Source organism: Electrona antarctica (assembly GCF_951216825.1).
Source record: "Electrona antarctica genome assembly, chromosome: 1".
Taxonomy (NCBI): Eukaryota; Metazoa; Chordata; class Actinopteri; order Myctophiformes; family Myctophidae; genus Electrona; species Electrona antarctica.
The window spans coordinates 30,884,553-30,907,489 of NC_136806.1; the positions used below are offsets into that span (position 1 = coordinate 30,884,553).

The 22,937-nt window shown below is 43.8% G+C and overlaps 1 protein-coding gene across 1 annotated transcript in view; it reads left to right on the top strand.

Annotated features, from left to right (window-relative positions):
* The window catches only part of cplx1 (complexin 1), a gene marked incomplete at both ends in the record, with an annotated part of 50,541 nt that extends 28,167 nt beyond the window's left edge, over nt 1–22,374 (top strand). The window contains 2 exons of the mRNA XM_079498404.1: nt 17,591–17,772; nt 22,177–22,374. Of these exons, the coding sequence (XP_079354530.1) occupies nt 17,591–17,772; nt 22,177–22,374 (380 nt within the window). The remainder of the gene's footprint in view (nt 1–17,590; nt 17,773–22,176) is intronic.
* Nucleotides 22,375–22,937: the final 563 nt, after the last annotated feature.

The window sequence follows — 22,937 nt, forward strand, 5'->3', positions numbered from 1 at the left end:
GTTTCCCACAGTATAGGAGATTCACTTCAAAGAGCTAGGGGTCTGGTTGTGGGTGAATGTTGCACGAATCAAGTAGCACCCTTACGTCACCCCCAGCTTTAAAGTGTGCCAGAGCGTGTGACACAAGAATAATAATTTGTCGGGAAAGGCGTGAAGGGTTTTCTTTTTCACTATCAGTTGTACATATTGCTGCACTTCAATGGTCACTACAATGGCTTTCATGTGCATTGTTCAAGTTACAGCTGTGGCTGTTTCACTCTTATTGTGGTTTGTTGTTGCTTACACTAGTGCGACAGGTAAAGCACATGTACCTAGAAAGGTATTGCTAGAAGGAAAGTGTATAATGGTTGATTTTTAGAATGGTCAATTTAGTGGGTAAAAAAGTAAAAAATGGGATTACTTTTTCCACCAGTGCCTGAATATCCTGTTTCTAGAACTCCCATGTACAGTATACTTTCTATGAATATATTTCAAGGCTATCAAAAATGGGCGAATGTTCTGCCAGAATATGGATGCTGGGAGTCCAAGTGGTTAAAGAATGATAGGAATGACAGTGCGTATAGAGAGAGGCCTTGCATGGATTCAAGAACATTTACTGGATGTGGGCACCTTTTATTAAAGAAATGTTTCATAGCACCTCATTTACTACAATGGAGGGTTTCATGTCTCTAGATAGAATGGAGGGGAGGGAGAGGAAGAATGCAATTACTATTCAACATGCAGGGCAATTCACACCGTGAATCAGCTCGCCTATATTTTACCCCAAACTGTCTGTCACCGTTCTTCCGCATGGCCAATGAGTTAGAAATGGAATCTTGTGAAATATAGCATACTAACAGTGTGACAGGATGTATACACTTGTATGTGTGTGTATGTATGTATGTATGTATGTATGTATGTATGTATGTATGTATGTATGTATGTATGTATGTATGTATGTATGTATGTATGTATGTCCTTTGTATCAGTGTGCAATCCATCTGAATTCATTTCCTCTGAGAGAGGTTGACAACTGGCTAGTTGACAACTGGCTAGAGTGTAATATTGTAATGTGCTACTACTAGGCCTATACACATACTTAATATTAGGACCACCTGCCGTTTCATGAAATAGATTTATCATGGAATTCAGGTTAAATATATTATTATTATTATTATTATTATTATTATTGGTTGCAGCTTGTTAAAACCACTTCTGAGTCATGAGGGGGATATTTTGATGTCATAGCTCATAGCCGGTGTAAAAGAAAACAGTGGATTTGCTATAGGAAAAACAAACAAACAACGATGCTGGAGTGTTCTGAGACTTTTAGCTTGATAACTAACTGTCTGATCACTGACGTCTTCTCCATGTCTTGAGCATCACAACAAAAATCAAACATGTTTCTTTAGCAAGTCCTGTGGCGTACGATGCAAATGAATTCTTAATAGGCTGTCATCAGCATCACTTGCAGTACCCTGCAAGTGACAGAGTACTTACAACCACTGAGTTACATGAAATAAAGATGTGGTTCCACTGAACTGTGCTGCCATACACTAGAGGATGTGTAGTGAAAACAAGTGCCTCTGTGATGTGACCTCCAATTTGAACCATGATAGAAATGCAAATCCTTGCTCGCACGGGTCGGGTGTGTTTCCCCAGAGCTAGTGACCGTAATGCTACCCCTCCATTACGAGACTGCCACCTGGCTACCTGAGCAGGATGAATAATGGCTGGGTGAAATGGCCCCCATACATGCTATAAACATTATAGTATGTTGTGTACACAGGGATTACAACATTTATATATATATATATATATATATATATATATATATATATATATATATATATATATAAATAAAATGTATACTTTATACCTGGTGACTCAGCCAGAGTAGTTAGGAGTTAGTGTCGAAGTGTTCTTGAGCAAGACGCTGAACCCCTAATTGCTCCCGATGTGCAGGTTGGTGCCTTGCTTGGTTTCCTCCGCCATCGGCGTGTCAATGTGTGTGTGAATGGGTGACTGTAATGCACAATCTATAATATTAAGCGCTTTGGATAAAAGCGCTATATAAATGCAGAATTTAACATTTACCACTATAATTCCTTGTGACCATGGGGTTAAGCTCTGACCCCCACGTCTCTCCTCTCTTCCTGCCCTTGGTTTCCTGTCTCTCTAAAATGACCTATATGAAAAATAAAACATCAAAATGCAAGATGCAATTAGAGGCTGTATAGCCGCAGGTCTCCTGAGGTAGGCTACATATGAAGCCATTCTGGATTTGAACCCCTTTTCGTGTTTTAAGCATTGTTATACTTTAGCTATTTTTGAAAAATCATGAAAATGTGGCGCAAATCTTTGAATATATATTCTTTCACAGAAAACGTTTTTAACTCATTTGCTTCTGGGGATCCCTGGAACAACATATTTTCAGATGGGGGTCTGCGTGCTGCCAAATACAGATAGTTCTGGGGGTCCTTGACATGAAGAACCACTGTCATGCTGGTCTCAGGTCGAAATGGGTTAAGAATGCACGAAGGCAGGTTCAGCGGAGGAAACGGCCTTTATACTCACCGTGTGTGACCCCCTTCACGCCACGGGAGGGCTTGGCATAAATTGGATTTTCATATATCACACGCTTAACCAGAGACGCGCCAACCTGAGCTGCACGGTCGGATGAGTGGGGAGAGGTGAGTATAGAGGGCGGTACAATCTCATGTTTGAATAATGCTGTTGGTTGCCTTTGAAATCAGTAAGCCCCCCACCCCACCCCCCCCCCCACCTCCCTCAACCGGCGAGATCGATGAGTGCTCACTGAGACCAGAGGGGAACTGAGAGGGTGGGGGATGCGTTATGATAATGCGCAGCAGCTGAGGGGCGAGGCTCTGCAAAAAGCCACAGGACGCTCGTCCTATGGATTGAATCACGCCAGCCGTTATTAGCAGAGAGGCACGGAGGACGTGGGAATGGGAGTTGAGAGCGCAGAGCCGGTGATGGGATTGGGAAGGAAGCGGGCCCTGAGGCTCCGTGAATCAATGTGGGTAGGCCTACTTTATGTATCGGGGAAAAAACACACCCGCCCAACGCGGATCTTAGCCCGGCTTAGTTCAATAGGGTGTTTATGATAATACCGATATCATTGAAGGCGACTGCAACGCAAAACTCAGACGCTCTCAAAGGAGTCGTGAGGCTTTGATGCAGACAAAAGATCACATCAGGCCATAGCCTCATTTTGAATCCAATGTAGGCTGTTTCTCATCACGTGGCGAGTCACGTTTGTTCTCTATCCATGCTACCCACCTGAATTTTCACATAATGCAGGAGGCAGCAGTGCCACCCCGTTAATAAAAACGAGTAACATGTGACATCATGTGGGTCGACCAATATATATGAAGACATAGCGAGCCCACAATGTTTCTTCAGGAACAGTAATTTCTAGTATTATAATTGTAGAAATTCAACAAAACAAAATAAGTAAATCATGTATAAGTATACATGTGTACACAACACTTACTGTAGTTTGGACTTTAGTAAAGTTCTGCTGCTTGTGCTCTCTCTGATCCACCAGATGACAGCGTGCCAGTTCGGGCTTTAATACTTAGCTCTTCTTCGCTTGGTTAAGGATTTACGGTTGGATTTAACATGAACACCAGGGATGCATACTAACAGTGCTTCTATTATATCACTTACTTCCCAGGCTCAGGCCCAACTCTCTCTTTAAGACAGATGAGGATGGCATCGGGAAAGAGCCAAGGCCATTACTTTAAGCCGTTTAGCGACAGCTTTGAAAATCGCAGGAAGAAGAAAAGCTGTGTCAGGAGTCGCCTTTGTACTCTCTGTGAAAAAGGGGGAGGTGTCCTACAGAGGCCGTCACAGCAGGTGTATGGATCTATAGCGAGGCCCGCTGCGGAGCAGAGCGAAGATGCATGGGCGTCGTGCCACCATCCTCAGTCATGCAGGAAATATCATTACAGCATGACAATCTGGGATTGATGGCTCCTCCTAAACCGTAGCTCTGGAGTTCCTTCTTTTTGCCATTCGAACAGTTTGCATGTGCGAGAGATCAGCTCGGAACTCCAGCTCACTCATCTTGGTTATGAGAAATATGTTGCAATCTGTCAAGATGCCAACTTGCGCCTTGCACACAAGTAGGCCATGTATGGCCAATACCTGTGTGCAAGCAGAGCGTGGTGGTCCCTTATTGGCTGTTGATGGTGACGTAACCAAATCTGTTTCAATCATTAATCCTATTGGAATTGAAGTAGATGTCAGCTCACCACTGGCATCACCAGTGGCATCACCACTGGCGATGCCAATGACATCACCACTGGCATCACAAGGAATATAGATGCAGGTCCCTGATTGGGCTACGGTCTTAAACAAGAGAGGACACTGACATACATACCCCGACATACTGTACATACCCAGCCGATCGCAGTACTTGTGCGCTCTGCTTGCGCAAGTAATAATATAATTGCATATCGAGCAAAGCAGAAGTTGAATTTCCATATTTATAAAATGACATAAATGAGTTAAACAGGTCATCCACAGCAGATGGGACAATGGAATAAAATGTGACTAAAACGAAATGAAAATTATTCAAGAGACTATGACTAAAACTAAAATAAAAAATTGCTGCCAAAATCTGGGAGCACCTGTGACAATGCCCTCGGGCAAAGGCATTGAAACCCCCAATTTCCAGGGGAGCTTCTCAGTGCCCAGTGGTGCCTGCCTGTCACTGAATTGGGTATAATAGCTCCCATGTGAAGCAGCGGGACAATTTGACACTCTTGTTCACTTACTTTTTACTTTTTTTTCAAAAAGTTTGTATTAGTTTTATTTTTTAGCATGCCAATTGTGGAAAGGAAACTGATAATTGGTTAGCCTGCTAATTGGCTCCAGCAAGGTGTTGGAACCATCTCCCCAGGTACTTCATAATAAGGTTAAATATAGAACAAATTACAGAGTGGAAGTGAGAGTCGCAGAGGAGTGACATACAGTATGTAGTACCGTACCTAATATGGACAAAAAGTATTTTGATTTCATAACTTCCATAAAATAATGAAAGTTATGGAATTAAACACTAGATTTTGAAAAGACGACAATAGTGCAATAAACATGCATAATATAGTCTCAGGAAAAACAAACAATACCCTTGTGTTTGGACTGATCAGCCCATTTATCAAGGACATGGTAGAATTTGGAATTATACCAGTCACATGCAATATGCCAAAATAACAAGCTCTATTTTCATTCATGCTAAACCCCTTATCCCTAAACTACTTTGACTTTTTTTTGTTACTATTTTGAAAAACATTTTTGAATAGTTAAAATAGCCAATCTACATCGACACGTTGTGAGCTTGTAGAATGTAGATTGGCTATTTTAACAATTCAAAAATGTTTTTCAAAATATTAAAAAAACAAGAAATGATCACATAGTGATATTTGTCAGGTGAAAGAAGCGCTGGTTTCTTTATTTAGTAACGAACGCTCCTCTCAACCGGCCGGTCTCAATCACATTACATTACATAACATTGGGTGCCTCTAAAGATTTCTGTTACCTGCTTCCTGATACCTGTTTCCTGGTCATGTGACCTGAGTAACCAATACATACATGACAGCAGCATGTGTGGACCAGAGCCATCTATTAGAAGAGTTGCGATATTGAGGGGGCAGAAAACAGCCTGGTCACGTGGTTCATGTACTCGCGCGAGCCCTAGACTCCAATGCATTCCATAAACTTCCGGTTGTCCCTATTTGAAGCAGCCTTCAAATAGGAACAAACCAATAGAAGTCTATGTAGAAGAGATTCATTGGACTGGCCCCATGAAGTGAACAGAGTTTGCGTAACTCTGTCTATACTCTATGGCTCTGATCAGGACTAGGTCCTGACTAGGAGCCAAAGTCGTCATTCAATTTGAGTAAGACATACTTTTTGTCAGGTTTCACCTGACAAAAAGGCAAAGTAGTTTATGGATAAGGGGTTTAGCATGGACGAAAATAGAGCCCTAAAACCTAAACCACACCAAATGGTCGGGTCAGGAGTGTGGTGTGTGTGTGTGTGTGTGTGTGTGTGTGTGTGTGTGTGTGTGTGTGTGTGTGTGTGTGTGTGTGTGTGTGTGTGTGTGTGTGTGTGTGTGTGTGTGTGTGTGTGTGTGTGCGTGCGTGTGCGCATGGGCTGTTTCCAGAATCATTATTATATAAAGGTGCGTGAAACAGAGACAAGGTTATGACCGAATTACCCGTCGTGGTCTCACCCTAATGATACAGTTTACATTGATGGTGTTGACCACACACAAGCAGAGACAGGCAAATATCGAAGTGGACATCCAAACCGTGAAGACAATTAAATCTCATGGATTCCTAGAGGTGACGTCTTAACTACAAGATGATTGACTAGTTGGAACGAGCTGATGACTCTGCTGCTTGAAGTGTTTTCATCCCACCAAATATCTCTGAAGCTGCTGGCTGTGCCTCTCTCTCTCTCTCTCTCTCTCTCTCTGACTGTCTCTCTCTCGTCTTGGTGTCGTGGGGTTGGGATGCGTGCTTGCGTGTCAACTGCCCTGTCACTTCCGCTGACTGGTCATCTAAGTGACTGTAGCATAATCAGTCGTGAAGCAACTCTACGCGATGTGGCTCTCTGGGATTTCTGGCGGCACTGCATACTCCTGACTGCGTCCCGGCCGGGGTCATTAGAGCAACGCTCTGCTAAACATAGAGCTCTATCTGGCGAGCCACGGCGAGCTGTGGGACCTTGAACTACATTTAAAGCAGACGTAATTTCATCACGCACAATGAGCCGAGAAACATTACCAGGAAAATGATCCTGCTGTCTTTTAACAAAAGCTTGTATACATAAGCTATATGCACAGTAGGCCTACAAGCTTTTTGTTTATTTACAAAAGCACTTTGTTAATTGCGAATTGTAACATTATTAGATTTGGGCCTGATGTATGCGTACATTTTTTCCCACATTAAATCTGATCGAAGTGTTGGTCTATCCGGCTATATTATCAAGTCCCTTGGGTTTTTAAGATGCATACGAGTTCCTCCGCGGTCTGGATTCTGCACGGATCCTGAGCGAATTAATGAACAGATTAAACCAAAGAGAAAACAACATGATGATGGCACAGCGATTAAGATCGTTGCCTCCATAATCACAGGCGCAATCACAGTCCCGCCAGAGCCTTCCATCCTCCTACAGTATTTATGGCTCCCTTCTGCATTTCCTCTCAGCTTCCCCTACCATCTTTGTCAGTGGTTCTCAACCAGTGGTCCGGGGACCACCAGTGGTCCTTGAGGGGGTTCCAGGTGGTCCCCACAGCTAAATGATGGAGAGTTGGTAACCAAATGAACCCTTATAGATCTTTAACTCTTGAAAGTGTCTGAGAGGCTAAATGTCATCAAAATGGTGGTCCGTGGCTCAAATGCGAAAAGGTTTGAAAAGCACTGATCTATGTCAATAAGAAATACACACACAGAGGGGGTGCACTAGCCTGGGTAAACCCCTAGGGGTGCACTGCCAACAGTTTTCCCAGGGTGGATGGATCGGTCTGTCACCTGGTTGGTCTCCTTGGTGCCAAGATAAATTGTGGCCTGTCCCCGACAAAAACCTTTGCCAAGGCCATATATAGCCCGTGGGTCTGCCTTTCAGTGATAATGGCGTATCCCCTGCCTCGGTTTCCCATTTACCCCTGGAAGATTTACTAAGTAACTGATGGTGGTAGTCAGACACACGCACGCACGTGCACACGCACGCACACACACACAACACATGCACACACACACGCACACACACGCACGTACGCACGTACGTACGCACGCACGCACACACACCACACTTTAACACATGGCATCCACTTTGCCCATTCGCGTCCAGCCCATAAAATGCCCTCCCCCTCTCTTATTTTGCACCCAGCTCACAGACCAGCCAGTCAAATAGTTACTGCGTTTATGTCCCCGTGACGCATCGCCTCCCTCTTTCTACCCTCCTGCTGATAAATCTACAGTTCCCAATTGTACTGTGGGGTTTTCCTCAGTGGTCACATGGTCACTCACCCATTTCAGGCTGTTGGTGCATGGAAGAAGTACTCAAATGTTTAATTTATACCGACCTGAGACCAGATTCTAAATCTGAAAATGACAGTTTTCAGGAAAAAATGTTTCTATGTCAGTGGTTTTCAAAGTTTTTCATGTCAAGGACTTCAAACATGAATTTGGCCTCTGACCCCCATCTGAAAATATGTTGTGCCAGGGACCCCCACCAGAAGCAAAGATTTGAGTTAAAAACGTCCGCTCTGAAAGAATATTCAAAGATTTGCACCACATGTTCACAATTTAAAAAAATAGCAGATCTACAAGCTCGTAGCGCGGCACTCAGTGCCGCGATATGAGCTTGTAGATCTGCTATTTTTCAACAGCTAAAGTACAACATAATCCTAAAACACCAAAAGGGGTAAAAGTATCAATACTGCAATGTAGAAATACTCGAGTACAAGTCCAGAATTCTAAATGTGTTCATGAGTCAAAGTGCAAAAGTATCGGTATAAAAATGTACTTAAAGTACCAAAGGTAGAAAGTACTCATTGTGCAGAATGTTAATTTCACAAGTTTTCAAATGTATAAAAATATTAAGAAAATAGCAGATCAAACAAGCTCACAATGCGTCGCGATGCAACGGGTACAGGCTTTAGTTTAGATGTACTATTGGTCCGACTGTCATTAGACCGACAACCTACCTCAAACCCTAACCTAACCCTAACCACAAGCACGGGAGCAGCACATGTCCGACCGTTGTTTCTGCATGTCGGTCCGTTGGTGTGTCTAATCTGCGTGTGCATCTTGAGCTTGCCATTTTCAAATGCCCAAAAGGCTGAAGTGGTAAATGTATGTTTTTGTAATAATAATACTCAAAGTACAACTAGTGTTTTCAAATACCGGTAATCATAGTGGAGTAAAAGTACAATTTGTCTCTGAAATGTAATGGAGTAGAAATAAAAGTACAGAGAATTTGACATACTCACGTAAAGTACAAATACTTAAAAAACATTACAGTACACTTAGCCCATTCTGGACGGTAAACCTTTTGGTGTTTTAAGCATTGTGTTATACTTCAGCTATTGAAAAATAGCAGATCTACAAGCTCATAGTGTGGCACCGAGTGCCACGCTTCGAGCTTGTAGATCTGCTATTTTTGAAGAATCGTGAAAATGTGGCGCACAACTTTGAATATATATTCTTTCAGAGCGAATGATTCGAACTCAAATGTTTGCTTCTGTGAGGTCATTGAAACAACATATTTTCAGATGGGGGTCGGTGGCCAATTACATATATATTTTTAGGGTCCTTGACATGAAAAACTTTGAAAACCACTGACATAGAAATATGGGTTTTTCAGAAAACTGTCAGAATATAGAAGACATTTGTAGAATCGTCCTCAGGTCTAAATTGGTTAAGTAAAATGTACTACTTTGCACCACTGCCCAATCGTAGCATCAGTTTCCCCAGTGGTCACTCTGTGCCATCTGTGGTCACTCACCCATGTCAGGCTGTTAAGACTGAGAGGGTCCACGTGACGTGACCCCTGCATGCGGGACGTGCAGGAATTGCTTGAAGGAATTTTGAAATGGAAAATTGATCCACCATTCTTCTCCAAATGGAAAGAAACCCACACTATCTCTCTGGAGGTTTGATTTTCCATTTGACTGACCGAGTTATTGCTATTTTCTTTTTTTCAAAGGGAAAAGAAACATCCATTTACCCGCCGCGTGAAAGACAAAATGGCAGCCGCGACAATGACACTAATTAGCCAGACACGTACAGCTAGGCAACAACAACAGAACAGGAATCTGGACTTTTAAGCCATTTCAACCTTTTCACTCACAATTATGCTGCTCCAAATACACTTATGAGCTAAAATGTGAAGGTAAATTGATTCTTTCAGTAGAATCATACTCCACCTCAGTTCCCCAGACCCTTATGCACTTTCCAAAAGCCACAGCCCAGCACAATGTAAACCCTTACACATTATCCCACGACTGCATGTTGCTTGGTTATTACTCATTAGACATTTGGCAGATGTTCTTATCTAGGTCCATGCAGCCAGACCCCTATAGCACCCTAGCAACATGCAGTAGCTGCTGACAAACACATCGTACTGTAGCAAATTGCATGGATTTAAATTGGGACTGCGATTGGGACTTAAATCACCTCCAACCTCAAAATGAATTGAGGTTGCTTTGAGCTTTGTCTCTTGTCTCTTTGTCTCTTGTCTCTCTTGTCTGAGGCAATGTGCATCAGCAGGCAGTCGAGTCTAGTATCATCAACATAACTCATCATAGCTGTTCTGGCAAAGGGTTTGTTTTTCTGATATTTTACCTTTTACCTCAAGCTTTTTACAGCGAACAGCAGGAACTTTGTGTGGGAGTTTAAGCTTAGCAACAGAGAGCTGCTGCAGCACACTGCCAACACATAGCGCCCATGCAGTTGTTGCCACAACCTTCCACTGACCCTTAAAGAAGTAAAGAATTCTACTTCACTTCTGCCGACAGGCTCGGATTTAGTATTGCAATCCAATTCAAGTGAGATTTGTGTTTAGTTATTGTATATTTCATTGTATTATGGTTAAAACATTGAGAGCTTCTGCTCTGCTGTGTGCACTGCAGACCGTACCGTGCCTGCTGTGTTGGGGGGTAGCTGTGGAACGCCTTATCCAGCCTAAAGCCTGCCATGCACAGCGACTAGTCTCTGTCTGCTGCCTGCCTCTCTCTCTCTTTTGGGGGGGCTGGGTACCCCAAAATTAAACCGCTCCAAATTGCGCACCGCACGGCCAAGGGGGGCCCTGATATTTTGTCTAGCTCAAGGGCCCCTACAGTTACTACTGTAAATCCGGCACTGGCGGGAGTGGCGGACCTCACACATTTCCAAATCAACATCGCCATTTTGTCCCTTGACGGAATTTCAGCCGCTTCAATACATTATTTGAGTCATTTAAAATTAATCAGGCGACACAGTGGGGGAGCGACAGTGATAAACAGACCAGATCCGGACACACAACATCCTTCATTGGGTCTGTGTGCCTGCGTTGGCTTCGTATGCAGGTATACTGTACACAGAATGCGCAGTAGAACTGGCTGCGACGGCAGGACAGCGCCGATTGGCACAGCGTTTTGAATTCACGCTGTGTGACAGAAAGCGTCCTCCTATCTCCTCCACCCAGCCCTGCTGGTGTTGTCCCTCTTCAGTGTTACACTGCGTCACAGTGCTCCTTCCACTGGCTGTTTGGGGCCACCACACTGGCTCGGCTGGCAGTGGTGGAAACTAGAACTATGTACGTTTTACCCAAGTACTGCATTTAAGTGCAGTTACCTGAGTATTTCCAATTTCCAATATTTTTACTTACTCCACTACATAGCTCAGAGGCAAATATTGTACTTTTACTTTAACATTTATTTGAAAACTATACTATTACTATAGTTACATTGTATTTTGATTATTATTACAAAACGTACATTAATAACTTCAGCCCTATATACATTTTTGGCCATTTGAAAATGTAAAGGTAGACACCTCTTCCGACTGCAGAGTCGGTATCTGTATCTCGATTCTCGAGGGAAGGCAACATGGAGGCAAGCTTTCCAGCTTGCCAAGCTTCCAGGTACGTAACGGAAGCATTATGGAAGCTTTGAGAAGGAAAGGACATGGTCACGTGACTGGGCCATGACACTTTCATGGATGCTTTCATGGGAACCAAACTACACCCGGAAGTTCGGCCAGCTCATGAACAAACACTATTTCTGAATGACTGAGACCTTTTGTAAAGTAATCGCTTCTGGAAAACAACAGAAGACGTGCTGTGATTGGCCAGTAGTCACTTGATTGGCAGCGACACAGCATGCCTTCAGCACTTCCGCTTGCAGACAGGTCGCTCCAACGGACCATGGCGGGGTGGGGGGGATAGGGCACGCTGGGCCACAGTCCTGGGACCCGTGAGGAAGTGTGTGACAGATGGAAGAGCAGGAACATAGAGTCCTTGAGCTAATCCTGTGGGTTGTTTTTTTTACTCCTATACTCTTTCGTTCTCTCTCTCTCTCTCTCTCTTTTGCACTCTCACTCTCCTTTGCTCTCTCTCTCTCTCTCTCTCTCTGTCTGAATATTATATCTCTCACATTCTGGATGTCTATCATTCTCTTCCTCTATATATTTTTTATTTACTTTTTACGGTTCTCTTCCTCTCCTCATATCTATTTTCCTTCTGCTTGCTTCTCTTTTGTCTTTTCCCTCTCTTATCTCTCTCTATCTCTCTCCCTTTTCTTCTCCTCTCTCTCCCCCCTCTCTCCATTTTATACAACCCGCCTCGCAGGGGACATGTTTCATATGTGACGTCACCAGACCCTCCCCTCTTGTCGTCCAGCAAAGAAGCACGCAACCTTACCTCAAGCTCACACACTCGCATACATAATAGTATAGTGTAATGTACTGTACATGCAAGGCTACTTACTGTATTAAAACAAACGCTTGAAACACACAAAGGAGGCCACACATAGACCACAGACCTGGAGGACACTCATTTAACATGCAATCGCATCACACTTCAACCCAACCGAAAACTCAGAACACAAACGCACGCGCACACGCTCACACACACACACACACAGCAATTTTTTTCACTACAGTGCCTTCTCCACAAACCCACGCACACTCTCAGAAAGCCTCCTCGCTCTCCAGCACACACAGCAGCTTTTACATAACTCTGCATCGTTTAAACTGCCGTGACCCTTCAACACTCTAGAGTTGAGCCTCTCACTGATACTTTTCAACTTAAACTCTTCTGCCAAATGCAAATAAGGCTTCTTCTGCCATGTACTGGATGCACACACACGATCACTTAGAAAAATGACAGATGTTGTCCCAAGTTGATGCAGTGCCACGTAGTTAATTATAGCTTTCTATTGTGTTCAAAGTATTCAAAGTTCAAACTACGTAGGTATCTTAGCGCTTTCACACTTAGAGTTTCACATTTTAAATAATTTAAGGTAGTTTTTTAAACCCTTATTTCAGACTCTTGGTTCTCTTCGGTTCCTAGTCACAACCAGGCCTGCAGCATTTTGATACCATTAAAGATTTGGGAACAACTACACTGTGCTGCTTGCTACACGGCAACTTTGTCACAATCAGACGAGCTAATTAGCCTTGAGCGCTAAGATTAGCCGCGCTGCCTGTCGGCAGGGAGCAGTAATGGTGCCTGGGGGCTCTCAACAGCTATTTTTCCGTCCCTCACTTGCGTCGCTGCCTCGTGGCTTAGCTCCTCCTACTTAATGATGCGAGGGATAGATGCAACGAGGACAAGATGCCGTGGTGTAAAGTAACTAAGTACATTTACTTGGCCCATTCAGGATGGGAACCCCTTCTGGTGCTTTTAAGCATTATGTTATCGTTCTCAGGTCTAAATGGGTTAATGAACAATTTTCAAATGGCCAAAATGTATATGGAGTGGTCTGCTTCCCCCTAAATGTATATGGAGTGGTCTGCTTCCCCCTAAATGTATATGGAGTGGTCTGCTTCCCTCTAAATGTATATGGAGTGGTCTGCTTCCCTCTAAATGTATATGGAGTGGTCTGCTTCCCTCTAAATGTATATGGAGTGGTCTGCTTCCCTCTAAATGTATATGGAGTGGTCTGCTTCCCTCTAAATGTATATGGAGTGGTCTGCTTCCCCCTAAATGTATATGGAGTGGTCTGCTTCCCTCTAAATGTATATGGAGTGGTCTGCTATGTATATGGAGTGGTCTGCTTCCCCCTAAATGTATATGGAGTGGTCTGCTATGTATATGGAGTGGTCTGCTTCCCCCTAAATGTATATGGAGTGGTCTGCTATGTATATGGAGTGGTCTGCTTCCCCCTAAATGTATATGGAGTGGTCTGCTATGTATATGGAGTGGTCTGCTTCCCTCTAAATGTATATGGAGTGGTCTGCTTCCCTCTAAATGTATATGGAGTGGTCTGCTTCCCTCTAAATGTATATGGAGTGGTCTGCTTCCCTCTAAATGTATATGGAGTGGTCTGCTTCCCTCTAAGTGTATATGGAGTGGTCTGCTTCCCCCTAAATGTATATGGAGTGGTCTGCTTCCCTCTAAGTGTATATGGAGTGGTCTGCTTCCCTCTAAGTGTATATGGAGTGGTCTGCTTCCCTCTAAATGTATATGGAGTGGTCTGCTTCCCTCTAAATGTATATGGAGTGGTCTGCTTCCCTCTAAATGTATATGGAGTGGTCTGCTTCCCTCTAAGTGTATATGGAGTGGTCTGCTTCCCCCTAAATGTATATGGAGTGGTCTGCTTCCCTCTAAGTGTATATGGAGTGGTCTGCTTCCCTCTAAGTGTATATGGAGTGGTCTGCTTCCCTCTAAATGTATATGGAGTGGTCTGCTTCCCTCTAAATGTATATGGAGTGGTCTGCTTCCCTCTAAATGTATATGGAGTGGTCTGCTTCCCTCTAAGTGTATATGGAGTGGTCTGCTTCCCTCTAAATGTATATGGAGTGGTCTGCTTCCCTCTAAGTGTATATGGAGTGGTCTGCTTCCCTCTAAATGTATATGGAGTGGTCTGCTTCCCTCTAAATGTATATGGAGTGGTCTGCTTCCCTCTAAGTGTATATGGAGTGGTCTGCTTCCCTCTTGACGGACATGCAATGTATATGGAGTGGTCTGCTTCCCTCTAAATGTATATGGAGTGGTCTGCTTCCCTCTAAATGTATATGGAGTGGTCTGCTTCCCTCTAAATGTATATGGAGTGGTCTGCTTCCCTCTAAATGTATATGGAGTGGTCTGCTTCCCTCTTGACGGACATGCAATGTATCCAATCCATACATACACGGCGGGATTGTTGATGGGTGGGGGGCACACCTCTAGCACAGACACGTCCTGTAAGCCAGTGGTTCCCAAAGTGGGGTCCGGGGCGGGGACCCTCAGGGGTCCTTGAGGGAGTGCCAGGGGGTCCCCAGTTAAATGATAGTTAGGAACCAAACGGACCCTTATGGGTCTGTAACTCTGAGAGTGTACAAATGGAACCAAATGGACCCTAATGGGTCCATTTTGGTTTCATTTGTACACTCTCAGAGTTAAATTAACTTTGATTTTACAATATAAATTGGGGGTCCCAGAGATAGAAATGCCATTAAATGGGGGTCCGTAGCCTAATTCAGTTCAAACCGGGGGCTCTTAAAATGAAAATGGTTGAAAATCACTGCCAGAGCCGTATAAATCTTCTCTTATGGGGGTCCTTGGCATATCTCTTGAAATGGGGGTCCGCGGGCTTATTAGTGTCAATTTAGGGGTCCTTGACATGAAACAGTTTGGGAACCACTGCTGTAAGCATCTCACGTCTCAATGCTCATCACTGCACGCTCTTCAGTCTCTTATTTGCTTAATTGCACACAAGTTCTCAAACTGCAAGGCATTAATCAGTCGTCCAGCTGTGTCTATTTGTTGGTGGGGCCTTGGATGTCAGTCATCGTTGTCTGCCTTAGTGCCTCCTGACTCATATAATAGGAGGTGTTACTAAAGATAAGAACAACAAAACTATATTGGGATGGTACATTTTTGGGGTGAACGTGCTGCTGTGGCTGCATGGGGTACAACATAGGCAGACATATAATGTCAATAGGCTTTCTTAAAGGTTTCATGACATTAATTTGAATTTCTTTTAGGTTGTATGACCTCAATTACACCCAAAAAACCTGAACTTTGAACATTCAGTGGATTTTCTGTGGGGTTTGGATTTGGAAGCCTTTTCGGCTGCAATGAAAACAGGCAAAACAGTGACATCTGCGCTGGCAAATCCAATTGACATATAGCACTTGTTTGAGCCAGAAAACCCCAGACCACAGAAAATCTACTGAATGTTTAAAGTTCAGGGAGCAATTGAGCTCAGAAAACCTAAAACAAAGAAAAGAAAAGAAAAATTACATCAACTTTCTTTTCAATCCAATCGACCAATGACAAAGCTTCTAGGAACATGTTTTAATGCAGATTGCGGCCCCTAGATGTGTCACAAAGACCAAAAAAAGAAATAAAAAAATGTAATTAAAATGTTGACATATTATTGCTTATAGCAGCTTTAATACTCCAAAGCCTTTACAGCGGTCTTTACATAACATGCCAGCAATGCTCATTTTGTTTGCCAACACTAAACTGTTAACAATGCAGAGAAAGTACCAACATGCCTGCTTATTAATTAGAATTCAAACCCACTCATTATGACTAAGGAGTGTGGGGCTTGTTTTGGCTGCATGGTCGACAAGTAGTAGTCGAAATGTGGACCACAGCCAGAGAGCCCAAGGTCATCGCTGTCTCATCCATTTCTTGGCTGAAACAGATGGCTGCATCGTTGGCTCTTCTCCTAGGAGGCACAGGCAGGATGGCTGCCATGTCCCCGTCGTCCACACAACGAGCACAGATGCACAGATTTGGGGCAAAAGTAGGAGTAGCAAAAGAGTATCAGACTCATTGACTCATTTTTGCGCGTGTGTCCTCAACCGGCTGGGATGACCCCACTGTCATCAAAAATCAATTTCCAGCAAGCAGAGTAGCACATTCAGGGCTCGTCACTAGGCTGAGCGTCGACAGTGCTTCAGCTGTTTGGCCGGAGAGAAGAGAGGAAGAGGAGATGAGAGTTCTGACCTCTGGTGTGAGAACACAATGTCGTATGCATGTACATTGCTCCATGGCTCGGCAGGGATGTACCGTACGTACAGTACGTATACAGCTCCTTCAACTGACGCCTTGCCTGAACATGAGACTTGCCTTTATATTCATATAGTTTTTTTGGGCGGCAGTGGCTCAGGGGTAGAGTGGCCGGATGGTAACCGCAAGGTTCCCAGTTCGAACCCGGGGCTTCCCCTGAGTTAGTGTCGAAGTGTCCTCGAGCAAGTCTCTGAACCCCTTGCTCCCGATGTGCAGGTTGGTGCCTTGCATGGTTTCCTCCGCCATTGGTGTGTGAATGAATGGGTGAATGTAATGCACAATCTATGTAAAGCGCCTTGGATAAATGCACTATTTATATCCTAACTAAAATTTGTGTGAAGAAAATCCTTTGATCAGGAACGGGATGGTGTCCATATCTGTTCCTAATAGGCCTTACAATGGGAGTGAAACGGAGTAAAAATAAATAAATCAGGATTAGCTCAATTACTTTTATGTTCCTGCTCTTCCATCTGTCACACTTCCTGTGGCCCAGTGTGCCCTATCCCCTCACCCTGCCATGGTCCCTCCACCACCACTGAGACTTGTTCTCCAGCCCTGACCCATGTCATGTGTATATACAAGGTATTTGTTTTGTCAGAGAAAGCAATGTCAAAAGAGAGCAGTAAAAAGCAAAAAGCAATCAAGCGGATCGGTAATGATTGTATTATTGCTAGATACTCTAGTGCCCCGTGTTCAATCACGAAGGGGCACATACAGCGGGACTTATAGCAGCGACATACTGAAACACAAATTGGTTGACACAAGTGACAACCAATTGAAATAAATAAAGCCACGCCATCCTTTCTCTTGCCGTGCTTCTTCAGCCATCCTAATTCTTTTTTTTTCTTTCTTTATTCTCATGAAACAGGAGCCACCAAAGACATGGGGAAGATGCTAGGCGGGGAGGATGCGGGTGAGAAGGATCCTGATGCAGAGAAAAAGGAGGAAGAGAGGCAAGAGGCGCTGAGGCAACAGGAGGATGAGCGAAAGGCCAAATATGCAAAAATGGAAGCGGAGAGAGAAGGCGTCCGACAGGGCATCAGGGATAAGGTAAAAACACACTGTGACATGAAGCTGGCTGAGGATGACGTCTGTGTGGAGTACACATCAAAATCCTGGGTATTACATTAACTCTGAAAGTGTGCAGGTCCGTTTTTACGCGTTGGTGGTTAAATTATGACTGTGAAGGACAATTTAGGGTTAGGATGAGAGCACAGATGATGTGGAGACAGAGGATGAGGATGACATAGGGATGGGTACCGTTAGGATGTTCTGCTTGTCGATTCCGGTTCTCAACGACTCTCCATTTCGGTTCCATAAAGCAGTGGTGTTCAACCAGTGGTCCCTGCGAGGGATCCAGGAGGCTCCCAGCTAAATGATGGAGAGTTGGTAACCAAATGGACCCTTATAGATGTTTAACTCTTGAGAACAATTATTGTTAAACTTCTGTATTCTTTAATTTACAAGAAGTCTACACAATAAATATTAGAGAATGTAGAATAATTGTTATTTTGTCTGTTTGCGTGTTATCTCTCCTAATGGTACCACATCAATACAGCATGGAATTGTGGACAAAATCTTATCCAAAGATAACAAAATATTCTATAATTTAGGGTCCAAGAGGCTAAATCTCATCAAATCATGTTTATTTTTTTTTCTCCCGATCCAATTCCGATCATTTGAAAATGGCTTGATCGGCCCCAATTTCCAAAAGTGATGGTGTTATTAATGAATCTGCATGCTCTCTGCACTGCACATAACTCCTCCTATAACACCAGCCACCCTCGCCCCAAGACCACTTTGAGATATTTAGTGTTCGAGACACTGCAGCTTCACTTTGAGCAACTGCAAGAGGAGGAGACAAAAGGGGGGCGGGGGTCGGGGGGGGACTGGGGATCGAGTGAGAGAGCAAAATCAGAATGTGTCTGGTGGAGGTGTTTGATTATAGAGAGCTGGAGAGGGGCTCACTAAGTGTGACTGTCTTCACTTCACTTGTCACAGACACAGTCCTTTGTCGCTGTAGCAAGAGCCCGATAGAGTGTGAGAGAGTGAGGGATGAGATAGTGTAAGTGAGTGTAAGATATCTACCGAGAGAGAGAAAGCAAAGAATAAACAGACGGTAGCTAGACAAGATAGAAGGGTAAGGAGTAGGAGATGATACCAGTCAAGCATGTTTTATTGTTGTCAAAAATGCAATTGTCGCCATATTGCGACCTGGGAGTGAGAATGACTATAGGATTGTTTGCCAGCTAAACTTGGCATGCCATTATAAAACTTGGCTTCTAACAGCTTTAGAGCAGAAGAGAAAGTCTTTATTTCCTCAAGAACGACATAGCTCAGGAGATAAAAGTGCATAATGTTTGAGGATTTCTTCACTCTTGACATCAAAAGAAATAGGCTTAAGAAATACTTCACCCATTAAATTATAATCATGATCTACTCACCCTTATTCCAGATAAACATCAATAAAATGTGTTTGAATATGCAGTACAAGCTTTGTGGAGTCATTTTGTGGAACTTTTATGGAGTTTTTGGAATTCAAATAACTAATTACCATCGACTTAATTTGTTTTGGTGAAAGCTGATGTAGTGTATTAGGTTTAGCCGGCACACTCTGCATTTCACAGACAAATAATGAATTGTATCTGTGATGCAGCAGCCATGAGGGTGAGTAGATGACAGACTAGATAAGTTTCTGTAAGTATAAGTATCTGTACTCTTGTCGTCTGAAAGCAGTTTAAATCCACAATCAGTGGATCAGTGGTCCCAGAATGTCCCATCAGTGGTCACAAATCAATATTTGAGTTGCATTTGTTCACTATTAAAAAAACAGTGTGTGTGTGTGTATGTGTGTGTGTGTGTGTGTGTGTGTGTGTGTGTGTGTGTGTGTGTGTGTGTGTGTGTGTGTGTGTGCGTGTGTGCACACGTGTGCGTGTGTGTTGGAGGCAAAATGGGATTACAACTGAAGTATCCTTCAAAGCATTGCACTAGTAGTAACCCAAGCCTTGTCTGCTGGTCCTTGTCTGTGCCTGCCTCGATACCCTGGGCTTCTATTACAGACGGCTAGGAGCAATCTCTGAGCAAGAAAGATGAAGGACTCCAGTGAGTCTCCCATACAGTATATGTATGTCCCTGTGAGGCATCTTAGCAAATATCAATGCTTGAAGAAAAAGAGGGTTTTAGTTTTGACTGATAAGGGGGTTACTGTAGATGCTTAGAGGTTTAAAATTGAATGGCAAACAGATGCACTGACATACAGTAACAGGTGGAAATGAAAAACAAAGTATTTGCATGGCTCAAGTTGATTATCCTGCAGATCTTTGTTCCACACTGTGACATATACCCACATCTGCACAGATCACTGACATGCCCTAATGGTCTCGCATGCACACTTATAAACAGTTATTCTCCATAACTCACACGACCACATCTCTCTCTCACGCAAAGTCTCCCTTACACATGCACGTTCATGTCTGTCTGTCTGTCTGTGTCTCTCTCTCTCTCTCTCTCTCTCTCTCTCTCTCTCTCTCGCACACGCACACGCACACGCACACGCACACGCACACGCACACACACACACACACACACACACACACACACACACACACACAGTATCCAGGCACATCATCACCAGCTGGAAATGGCAACTACCCTTTAGGGAATGTCCTACCCCAGGATCACATTGACTTAAGAGAGAGCGAGAGTAGTGAAGGGGTCACTGGAGAGTCCAGCTCATTTTCCGCCTACCTGGCTTGAGCTCAAACATTCGGACAGACGGACGGACAGACACACACTATCAACCCTTTTTCCTCTGTGCCCAATGCTGTTCATTTCATGGGCATGAAGAGAATGCATGTGTCTGAAAACCCAGACCCACACAAGTGAGGGGCGCTCTCATCATCATACGTCATCATGCCGTAAGCCATAAACACTACGCCTATTTGCTCAGACACTATGACGTCAAATTCTCCATTCATTGTCAATGGGAATTTAATGTTTGTTTAAGACAAAGTTTGTGGACGGTAACCAAAAGCTGGATGTAGGAGGGGCTAGCACCCCTTAAAAAAAATAATGATGTAGGAAGCTCAATTTCTATTATATAGTATTGGCATCAAAATATACTTAAAGTACCAAAAGTAAAAGTACTCATTATTATACAGAATGTCCCATATTCAAGTTTTCAAATGTAGAAACATCTTGTGAAAATAGCAGATGTGACGCATTGTGGGCTTGTAGATCGGCTATTTTCAAATGGCAGAAATGTATACATGCAGGTCTTAAGTGTGTAATGTATGTTTTGTGATAATAATCAAAATCTACAAAGTAACTAGTAACTAAAGTGTTAAAATAATTGTAGTGGAGTAAAAAGTACAATAGTTTTCTGTGAGATGTAGTGGAGTAGTTGTAACAAATCCTCAAGTAAAGTACACAATATGTCAACATTATACTAAAGTACAGTACTTGAGTAAATGTACTTAGTTACTTTACAACAGTGGTTCCCAAAGTGGGGTCCGGGGACCCCCAGGGGTCCTTGAGGGAGGTCCCCAGCTAAATTATAGTTTGGAACCAAATGGACCCTTATGGGTCTGTAACTCTGAGAGTGTACAAATGGAACCAATTCCATTTTGTACACTCTCAGAGTTAAATTAACATTGATTTTACAATATAAATTGGGGGTCCAAGAGATAGAAATGCAATTAAATGGGGGTCCGTAGACTAATTCATGTCAAACTGGGGGTCCTTGAAATTAAGTGGGTTGAGAATCACTGCTAGAGCCATAAAAATCTCTTATAGGGGTCCCTGGCATATATTTTCAAATGGGGGTCCACAGGCTAATTAGTGTCAATTTGGGGGTCCTTGATATTAAAAAAATTGGGAACCAGTACTGGTTTACACTCCAGAAAATTACTATGTATGAATATAAAATGGCTGCCTCGGGTGCCTCTGTTTGTGTCCCGTCGAGAAACCCTCTATTGTCGTGTGGAGTGTAGAGGTCAAAAACTCTCTCCGGCGAACACTTGGCAGAGTTCACAGCACGGGACGCGCGCAAGCTGGCAGGGGACAGTAGTGTCCCTGTCGCTGCACTGTCTGGCGGCGACTCCTGGCCACTTGTTCAGTGTGTGGAACTTGGGGGGGAAATATCACAAACCTCCGTGGCACACGGTGCTCTCTCAGTGAAACCATGCGCATTGTCAGGTGAAACGAAGCAGCTTGCGTCGCCATGTGTGCCGGAGGCGGCGTGTGGATTTACACCGTCCCCACACGCCAGTCGGGGGTGGTTGGTTGGCAGTGACGAGGACCGCAGACAGTACGCATGGGGGGGGGGTGTGGAGGTTGGGGGGGGACTGGCGATGTCTACATTTGGGAGAACAACAAAAAAACAACGACACACACAATAGCTCTCTAAAATGGATGCATCTGTCTCTGCTTGTCTCCGGCTTGTCTCTCCTATAGTACGGCATCAAGAAGAAGGAGGAGAAGGAAGCCGAGGCCGCGGCTGCCCTGGAGCAGGCGGCCGAGGGCAGCCTCACGCGCCCCAAGAAGGCCGTGCCCACTGGCTGTGGCGATGACGAGGAAGAGGACGAGAGCATCGTGGACACCGTCATGAAATTCCTTCCGGGTCCCCTCATGGATATGTTCAGTAAAAAATAACTGTTTTTATTTTTATTTTTTTGTTTGATTTGGTTTTCTTTCTTGTTTTTTGTTGTTCTTTTTTGGGGGGGGGGGTATTTATTGTTATCTTCTTAAACCTGAGTTATACGCAGTTGCGCACGCGTGTTGTGCGCCAAAAACGATAGATCTACAAGTGTACAAACGCATCGCTCCTGCAACCCACTGTAAGCTTGCAGATATACTGTGTGCTAACACCCGCACACAGCTAAGCATAATGCAGGCATTATTACTACAAGGCAAATGTCACCCACCCACTAAAAAAAATAATAACACTGCCCCTAAACTGCAGAACTGCCCTTTTTTCATACCACCTCTATATGCCACTGCCCACACCAAGTTCTACATGCCATAAAACTGGGCCATGACTTTGTCCTCGATTGTCTCCACGATCTGTGAAGGTGTTACATACTTCTTGTTGGTCTGAGCAGAGTATCGTTATTGATACCATTATTGATATTTAAACAAATTCTATCACTATATACATCACAAATCTATGTAACATCTGCCTAGATCCAGTACCTTAATTAACATCAAGACAAATC